General features: G+C 46.3%; 1 protein-coding gene across 1 annotated transcript; it reads right to left on the reverse strand.

Annotated features, from left to right (window-relative positions):
- Positions 1-27: 27 nt before the first annotated feature.
- On the reverse strand, positions 28-1,897 carry pou3f3a (POU class 3 homeobox 3a). The gene has a single exon (XM_068572730.1). The coding sequence runs from the start codon at positions 1,895-1,897 to the stop codon at positions 608-610; it is 1,290 nt and encodes a 429-aa protein (XP_068428831.1). The 3' UTR covers positions 28-607.
- Positions 1,898-10,111: the final 8,214 nt, after the last annotated feature.

Consider the following 10,111-nt stretch of genomic DNA (forward strand, 5'->3'; position numbering starts at 1 on the left):
AATAAATAGTCCGAAGCATCACAGGAACTCACAGCTGATAACGACATGAACTGTTTGCTAATTTAACAAAAGGACTTTTCTAGAAAGGAAAACACAATACTGGTAAAATGTTAAACTGAGCCACAACATAAATCCACTGACACACAACACAAAAGTCAGAAACACGTATAAATTATTGCTCATTAAAAACAATGCTGAGTAAAGAGCATTAGAGCTTCCATAGAAAAGAAAGATGCAGTCTGGACAGCAAACTCTGCAGCAACACAAGGGAACATCTTCTATGTCTGGAATCAGATTCATAAAATATTTCTGTAGACTTTTTGGTGAACAAACTTTTCCTTTAACACACTTTGAAATGTTTTCGACTCTTTAGTGAAGCGTCTCATGTTTTGTGCCAAAGGGGGATTCATAGTGCAGAAAAATACCCGAGGATGCATAAAAGTAGACTTTTCTCCAGCTGTGTGTGAACACTGGACAACAGCATCATCCCGCATCAATACAAACAAGAGCATCATGTGTCCTAGCTTTTATAGAAACATCAAACATGTTCTTGAAAAGGTTTTCAACCACTTCACGGTGCTCCGATTTAGAGTCCAGACCGTCGTGTTCACGTGTCGCTGTACATCCTCTTGCAGTCTATGGAGGGGGACGGGGTGTCCGGACCCAAGCTGCCCACCTGTGAGTACGCGTCCTCCGGGGTGCGGGGCAGTCCTGGCGGCGTCATGCGCTTCTCCTTCTGCCTGCGGTTGCAGAACCAGACCCTGACCACCTCCTTCTCCAGCTGCAGGGACTCCGCCAGAGAGTTGATCTCCTGCGCGGATGGTTTGGGACACTTGAGGAAGTGGCTCTCCAGCGCGCCTTTGACGCTCACCTCGATGGACGTGCGCTTTTTCCTCTTCCGGCCCTGCGTGGCTATCTTGTCGATGCTGGTCGGGCTCCCGGTGGTGGAGTCGGCCTCCTCCAGCCATTTGTTCAGCAGAGGCTTCAGCTTGCACATGTTCTTGAAGCTCAGCTGGAGCGCCTCGAACCTGCAGATGGTGGTCTGTGAGAACACGTTGCCGTACAGGGTCCCCAGCGCTAAGCCCACGTCCGCCTGGGTGAAGCCCAGCTTGATCCGCCGCTGCTTGAACAGTTTGGCGAAATGCTCCAAGTCGTCAGAGGTCGGCGTGTCCTCGTCCGAGTGCGGCTCCGGGTTCCCCCCGTGATGCTGGTGGTGGTGAGTGTGGTGGTTGTGGTGGTGGTGGTGATGATGGTGGTTTCCGTGGTCCAACTCCGGGGACTCCCCGCGCACCAAACCCTGGTGCATGAGGCTCTGCCCCACGTGCGAGTTCAGCATCCCGTTGACTGTAAACCCGCCGGGCTGAGAGTAAATGAGAGACTGTTGCTGCTGCTGTTGCTGCTGCTGCTGCTGCTGCTGCTGCTGCCCCTCGGTGATGCTGATGTGCGCCGCGGAGCTGCCTCCCCAACCTCCCGGGTGCGCCTGATGGGGTCCCAGATGTGGGGAGCGGTGGTGCAGCGCGGTGCCCGTGTGCAGGTCCTCCCTGCCTCTCTTCACGTCCTGCGGCTGCGGGCTGGAGGACCACGGGGAGCTGGCCTCGGCGGCCGCCACCGCGGCTGCGGCTGCCGCGGCCGCCGCGTGAGGCAGCGATGTCACCCACTGGTGGGCATGGCTCAGCATGTGGCCCCCGTTGCTCGCCACCATGGCTCCCTGCATGAAGTCACTTTGCACCATCTTCACCGCGGGGTCCCCTCTGTACCCACCGGACACCGTGGTCACGGCGGCGCTGCCCGGCTGCATCCCCCCGACCCTGCGGTCAGAGTGGAGGACCGGGCCGGAGAGGACCCGACTGCTGGCGAGGTATGGACTGGATGTTGCTGTCGCCATCCCCCAAAGCATATATCTTCAGATGTGTCTCACTTCTGCTGTTCTGCTAGAGTCCCAGTTCTAATCCATGAATTCAGTCTGAATCTAAAAGAGAAAAGATAGTGGAAATAACTCCATAGAAGCTCAAACGATAATTACTTCTATCAGGTTGACTTGTGCAGTAAACACACTGGTTTAACATTCCAGTGGAACAAAACAATAGTCTTCAAAACTTTTCTGTGTCCCGGGAGCTCCGCGCTGCGTAATCCAGACCAGCGATGTGGAACAACAGCTTCTCTGACTGGAGCCGAAGAGCTGCTCACATGCAACCAGCCGATCTGTTAATGGCGTGTTAAAGACATTCAATGATGACAAAATCAACTTTAAAGCCTCTCCGGTCCTCTCGGCAGTGCCTCTCACTCCATCTGCTCCACGCGGCGCGTCCTCTGCGGTGCGAAGGAGACGCGCGTGTGTTTACGTTGTGCCAAGGCTGCGTTTTCCTCACCCATCTCCATCCAATTACAGCGGGAAGGCTCTGCGGAGCTCCCGCTGATTGGACGCACGGCGGAGAGGAGCTGGTGTGTCTCAGGCGAGCCTCGGGTGCACTAAGTTCTTGCTGCAGGAAGAAAGCAACAATATGATAAAATCAGATTAGAGAAAGGAAAAAAAAGACAGAGACAGAATAATCTGGATGTGCCTTTAAGGACGACAGATATATGAATCATCATGCAACGAGACAGCAGCCAACAACATGGCAGAGAATGCAACACCGATCACTTGTCTGCTTAATATTATTATTATTAGTTTATGTATTTCACAGATGAGGTGCTACAGACACACACTGCCGTCTGTACTGTGATCTCTTACTCGCAGCACAGAGCGGCCTGTCGGGATAAGTCGGCTTTGTGTACATCGGGTCTGTTCTCCTGGACGCTGTTTGCATCTTAATGCTTCTTTCCACGAGGAGACGCCGCCGCGTGACGCGCGCTGCGCAGCGGAAGGTGCACACACCTGATCTCCATCCTCTGAAACACAAACAGGGCCGGTTGGATGTTCCGCTCACGAACACGCGGCGTGCAGAGTTTAACACCAGGACTGTAAACTGTGAAGGCCTCGAGAGAGAGAGAGAGAGAGAGAGAGAGAGAGAGAGAGAGAGAGAGAGAGAGAGAGAGAGAGAGAGAGAGAGCCAGGTGCAGACAGGAAATGTGCTAATTTATGTTGTTCACTTTTCAGCATTTGTCTTGGATCTCATCCAAAAGGTAAAAGATAAATGGTCACAAAAAATGTATTTTCCAACCTGCAACATAAATCGAGACTTTTATCATAACATTTGAATTCCAAATGACATTTAGATTTATCCCATTTTAGGATGTGCTTCAGTTCCAAAAAAGTAAAGCAAAGTAAAGTAAATATACATTTAGCAGTAATATAAATATGCTCATGATCAAAGAATATGTGATATTATTACTAATAATATTAGTTAATACAGACTCACTCAGTATAACACAATAAACTGTTGACACGTTGATCATGTGGATAGTTTTGTTTATTTGTGGATACGATGGCTCTCAGGACTCAACACAACACACAACACAATACACACTGCAATATTTTCTATATTTTAATACTTTATCTTTTAACCTTTAAATCCATGAATACAAAAGTCCAACTTTTTATCAGACTTATATATTTATAAAGACAAAAGTATGTAATCACACATTTGTGTGTTTTTTAGAATTCAGCATAAATAATTATATTAATGAGTAAATTAAATAAACAATATACAGAGTTCTATATAACAAATGAAAAAATTGCATCAGCAATCCACCAACCTGTATCATATAATAACACACACATTGTATATACATATACATATATACAATATATATGTATATATATATACATATATATTGTATATATATATACAATATATATGTATATATTGTATATATATACATATACATATATCCAATATATATATATATATATATATATATATATATATATATATATATATATATATATATATATATATATATATATATATATATATAAGTGTGTGTGTGTGTGTGTGTGTGTTATATTATATATATGATTTTAGATTTTAAGACATTGCTGTGTAGTGAGTGACTGCAGTCACTGTCAATATTTTCCATATTTTCAGTCTTAACACAGGCTTAAAGGTATTAGTACATCACTTATTAAACATATTAATAACACAACATTCATCGGTGACTCTCCTTCGTTCATGATTCAACACCAACGAGAGTGAAACTAAATGTATTTTAACTGATATAAAGCTTTGGTTCAGGATGTTTACGTCTGTTTACAACTCATGAACAGAAGTAATATTCACGTCTAAAAGCTGTTTATTGTGCTCATGAGCAGCAGCTCCGTGTTTCAGGACTTCAGGGAAACTTATGCTTCTCATGTGCTGCTCTGTTTGATATTCATGAAGGAAGCTGGTGGAGAGGCCTTCTCTCTCTCTCTCTCTCTCTCTCTCTCTCTCTCTCTCTGTCTCTCTCTCTCTCTCTGAAACTGTTTAAAAACTGGACTAATTCTCTGTTTCAGACGCAGTGAGTCCTGTAATTAATCAGCATAACGAGCATGACACCATCAGCTAACTCACATTATTGTTTATTTGAGATATTCTTCAAATCAATTACAGAGAGACTCTCTCTCTCTCTCTCTCTCTCTCTCTCTCTCTCTCTCTCTCTCTCTCTCTCTCTCTCTCTCTCTCTCTCTCTCCAATATGCAGATCGGCCGCCCCTGGGCTATTTTCTTTGGTTGACTTTTTGAAATATGCAAATGCTTCCAACAAAAATTGCCAAGGAGAAAAGGGAGAATCCTTCATCTGGGCTGCAGGAGTTTTCCATTCACAGAACCAGATGCTTTGCTCTTGTTCCTCTGGTTCCTCTTGTTCCTCTGGTTCCTCTGGTTCCTCTTGTTCCTCTGGTTCCTCTTGTTCCTCTGGTTCCTCTGGTTCCTCTGGTTCCTCTTGTTCCTCTGGTTCCTCTTGTTCCTCTGGTTCCTCTGGTTCCTCTGGTTCCTCTTGTTCCTCTTGTTCCTCTGGTTCCTCTTGTTCCTCTGGTTCCTCTTGTTCCTCTTGTTCCTCTGGTTCCTCTTGTTCCTCTTGTTCCTCTGGTTCCTCTTGTTCCTCTTGTTCCTCTGGTTCCTCTTGTTCCTCTGGTTCCTCTGGTTCCTCTTGTTCCTCTGGTTCCTCTTGTTCCTCTGGTTCCTCTGGTTCCTCTTGTTCCTCTGGTTCCTCTGGTTCCTCTTGTTCCTCTGGTTCCTCTGGTTCCTCTTGTTCCTCTGGTTCCTCTTGTTCCTCTTGTTCCTCTGGTTCCTCTTGTTCCTCTGGTTCCTCTGGTTCCTCTTGTTCCTCTGGTTCCTCTGGTTCCTCTTGTTCCTCTGGTTCCTCTGGTTCCTCTGGTTCCTCTGGTTCCTCTTGTTCCTCTGGTTCCTCTTGTTCCTCTGGTTCCTCTGGTTCCTCTTGTTCCTCTTGTTCCTCTGGTTCCTCTTGTTCCTCTGGTTCCTCTTGTTCCTCTGGTTCCTCTGGTTCCTCTGGTTCCTGCTCGCTGGTCAAGAAGAGAGAGAGGAACACAAATGAGAAAGTAAGCTGTGAGGATATAACGCTCATGTCTTTGAGGAGATCTCTCCACATGTCTGTAGGTATCTCGCGTTCTTTTCATTCAATCATCGCTTGTTGTAGAAGTTACTGGAGCAGCTGAATCGTCTCAGCGCCGTCGACACGTCGCTGCTGAGAGAACAGAAGTTTCATCCTCTCTTCAGCGTCATCCTGTGGTTCTGATCATGAGTGTGTTTGACCTTCAGCTCTCACAGTGGGAGTCCCTACCCACAATCCCCTGCTGCGAGCTTAAATCACAAGCAGAGGCGGAGAGGAGACGAGGGGAGACGGAGCGTGGAGTCGGGTTCAGAGGGAACCGAAGAAATATGAGACAAACATGACCCACAATATTCAAATGCACTGAATGCACTGCGATGTTCCTCAGTCAATAAGTAACCTGTTTTCAGCTCAATGTGGTGGAACCGCCGCGAGTGGAACCACGTAGCGGAGGGAGAGTGAAGGAAAGGAAAGAAAGGAAAGGAAAGGAAGGAAAGGAAGGAGCGGTGTTTACCTCGCTGGAGCAAGAGGCAATTACCATCCCCTGCTGTGACTTAAACGATGACACTATGGACAGATGCACGGCTTAAACACTGTTGTTGTTTGGCCCATTATGTGTGAAGAGGGGGAATTAATCTGGGAAAATTACATTAATTAATCCCAACGGATCATCTGAAAGGGACCAAAGTGACAGAAGCATCGCAGCGAAGAGCGAATGCAGCCGGCACCGAGATTCACTCCTCTCTCCTTCTCTGTGTTCGTGCACACGTGTGTGCGTGTGTGTGTGTGTGTGTGTGTGTGTGTGCGTGTGTGTGTGTGTGTGTGTGTGTGTGTGTGTGTGTGCAGGTGCTTGCAGGTGTGTGCAGGACCTGAAATGTACCCGTTTCTAAGTGTTTATACTCATTAACATAACGGTGAAAGATGTTCTTTGAACGATGACTTGTTACACGCTGAATATTTATGCTAAGCTAAAGCAAAACGCTCGAAGAGGAGAGAAACATCTGGGCCGTCGTGGAAGAAAAACAGAACAGAGGAAATTGAGAAAAGATGAGACTGGAGGGGTTTAGTGCCTCTAGATAAACTATATGTACAATACAACGCTCACATGGCTGCAGAGGAAGAAGACGTGGAAGCTAACGGACAGAAAGCTTCAGTTATTAATTTGCTCTTGGCGTTTAATAAGGAAAGAGAAATCAAAATGGCCGTGCGTTGTGTTTGTGTTTGTGTCTTCCCGCCGCCGCTCAATATGTTTGTGACCACGTTCTCGTTCCAAAGTCTCCTCTCCGTCGTTGGACTACGACGGCAAACAGTTTAACAGGGAAGTTCAGGCAGGAAATACCTTCAGCGCTGCGGCCGGCGGCGACGCACAACTGCAGCGCTGTGCAGCCGGCCGGAGACGAGCCAAACCAAACACGGCGGCCCCCGAATGGCCGGCTGCGTCTGGCCCGTCATGAATGGACAGATTCCTCTGTGAAGCTGCACGAGGTTATAAAGGCGCTCTGTGGTTCCTCAGGTGGGATCGGGGGAAGAAGGAAGTATCAGATGGTGAATTATTAAGTGACTTGTGAGACAAGTGGCAGAGAGCTTTGTGGCTTCTCCTGGTCCACCGCGGGGCCAGGATCATAACTGCTGAGCAGGAAGAATAGTTTGCAATCAATTAGTTATACGTATGTAATCATGTACGATCACAGGATCAATTATCTTTGGTCTGAACCCTCCGGGAGCACAAAGTGTTCACATGAAACCGACTTTTCTCTTGTGTTTGAGTTCCAGTTTGATAAAAGCATCATAAACACCGTTGAACATGATTATTGTGATCGCATCAGGACTAAGTGGTGCGAGCGCGGCTCAGCCGAGACATCAAGACACCTTGATGGAGTCTAATTAAATAAATATAATGCGTTGCTTCCAGCGCAGCGGGCTGGCGATGTCATGCCGCTGTGGTGTGAACACTTGTTCAGCGCTCAGTGTGTGCAGGTTTCACACTCACAGCACACCGTCACGCACGTCTTGGGAGAAAAAAATGCTATTTCTAGCGTCTCGCAGGAATTTATACTTCTTGTCAAAGTGACACTTTGAGAGTTTTACTGAAGGAAACTGATTAAGTTCAGCTAAATACGACACATGCTGCCAAAAGAGTCTTTATCTTTTTAAATAATACTCTTTATTCAAAGGATATTACATCTATTAAGTAATAATCATACATAACGTATTGTCCACTGGATCATCTAAATTCAAGAAATTAATACATTTCTGCATCTCAATCGTGCATTTTATTTGTAAACTGCACGACAACTGTGATCATATTTGTTGCTTCCTGGCTGTTTTTTAAAAATGTTTTATAGTTTTTAAATCTTGTTTCCTTCTGGATTGTTTTGATGCTTTTAATGTTTCATGTGAAGCGCTTTGAGTCTCCTTGTTGATGATAAACCTGCTTTGTGACCTGACTGCACACACACACACACACACACACACACACACACACACACACACACACACACACACACACACACACACACACACACACTCATGTGCGCTGACAGAAAGAGGAAATCGATGTCAATGGAGGAGTCCAACTCTGACCCGGACGAGCCTTTGTTGGCTGCACTGCTTGACTTCTCATCCTCGAGAAACGTCCTGAAGACCCGGCGGCTCACCTCGACCGCCGGCCCTGAGCGCTAACGCCACGCGAGCGCTAACGCTAGGCCAGCGCTAACGCCAGGCGGGCGGGATCAGAGACGACCTTGGTATGAAAACACAGCCTACTTCAGCATCTCCCTTTGATGTGCGTTATCAAAGACCTCTCTCCTCCTCTCCTCCCTGGACCAAAGGCTACTATTGTTTTTGTTGTTGTTATTGATATTGTTTTCCACCCTTATAACACAAAGCAGTCTGACCATGACTCTGATGCTAATGCGGAGGTGGAGAGGGTGTTTTAATGAGCCGCGGAGCAGATCAGAGGGGCTCGGGGGGGTTACAGAGACGGAGTAGCTGCACCCAACATCAAAACACAGCCGGTACTCAGCTCCTGCTTCCCACCAGCCGTGACCTCTCAGCGCCGCCGCGGCTGCAGGACGCAACGCGCAAACCACGAATTTCTGCTGCTAAGCAAAGAAAACACAACAGAAAACCGACTGAAGGCGTTAAGAAGTAAAGAAATGAGCAACAAGAGAGGAGTGTATTTCTGACGGAGGGAAGTGTAACCAGTTAAACCAGTGCTTCTTGAGCTAAATCAAGACAATGCAATGTTTCACAAAGTTAATGCGTTCTGCAGTTATTATCTGCGCTGCAGCGAGCTCTTGTCTTCAACCTCCTCCTCCAGTAACTGCTCCACTTAAGAGGATCCGGTCTGACAGACAGCGATGACACACGAGTTGATGATGTGAATATGCATTTGGAATAAATGTGAACTTATATCCGCGAGCTTGTTGGAGAGAACTTGTTGGCAGAGACTGAAGTCAGTGACATCGTGATGGACGTCGTGATCTCAGCAGCAACATCACAACACACTGAAGTCCTCAGACTCTAAAGCTCCCAAGAAGTTGTTAGCATTGTTGTGCTAATTTAATAATAATATTTAGAAATATCCACACCTAAATAATAATATTGGCGGACAAAATATAGTTGGAAGATGTTTATTGTTTTGTTTCTGAATTTATCGGTTTCATATTCCTGAAGGAATAAGTTCATTGAAACTGCTGCTTAGAACAAATTAAACAAAAAGCTCAAGTAATTACCGAACAAAATGACTTCTAAAGTCCTTATTCATAAAACAACAACCACCGGACGCCGTCTGCACATATTGTTTCACTTCTGAAGAATCTTTCAGAAATCTTTTCAACATAAATTGTGAGTTATGCAATGACGGACAAAAGCTTTGCAGGTGAATCAGAAATGATTGAAGGAACAGTCTGAACATTCAGAGCTCCACGTCTCATTGTTCTGTGCAAGAAGACTGAACGTGTCTTCTCATCAGAGGAAGAAGAAATGTTTGTCTGGTCGGTGAGAGTTGTGTTTCCTGTTGATGCAAAACGTCTGTCTTCTCAAAAAAAATCTAATATCCTTCTGGCCGTTTGCAACACACTCACTAACACACAGTCTAACAGGAAGCAGGAGTTGGCAGCGCTTCCTACAGACACACACACACACACACACACACACTTAATATACTGGGAGCTGTGGGTGAGTCGTGCCACTGGAAACCTGGACCTGTTGGAGGAGCGAGGAGATGTCAGAGGAGCACAGAAGAGAGTCGGATTCCTCTGAAATGTCTCAAAGTGCTGACCATGAATAAAACAATGCAACCGATAGAAAAATGCACGCTACACACTGACACACACACACACACACACACACACACTGCTGGCTGTCCAGTTATGGCAGTGGGAAAGCAACAGAAAGGAGGTGATTTGTCAAGACTGAAGGTCAGAGTTCAGGACGGAGAGCAGCGAGCGCTTGCAGGAGGCCGATGGAGGACGGAGCGGCGAGGACGTGTTTACCTTCCCTCTGCAGGAACATTCATTAGCTGCTGTGTAAATCAATCTGCTTCTCCTTAAAGGCCCGTCAATTCAGCCCTGATGTCTGGCAGCCTGACATCGCTCACTGGATATTTAACTTGAAAG

This window comes from Clinocottus analis, unplaced genomic scaffold (genome assembly GCF_023055335.1).
Source record: "Clinocottus analis isolate CAN_PGR_092001 unplaced genomic scaffold, fCliAna1.0.p SCAF_12, whole genome shotgun sequence".
Taxonomy (NCBI): domain Eukaryota; kingdom Metazoa; phylum Chordata; class Actinopteri; order Perciformes; family Cottidae; genus Clinocottus; species Clinocottus analis.

Coding starts and splice junctions, on each gene's coding strand:
- pou3f3a (XM_068572730.1), bottom strand. CDS start 1,897: ATGCTTTGGGGGATGGCGACAGCAACATCCAGTCCATACCTCGCCAGC.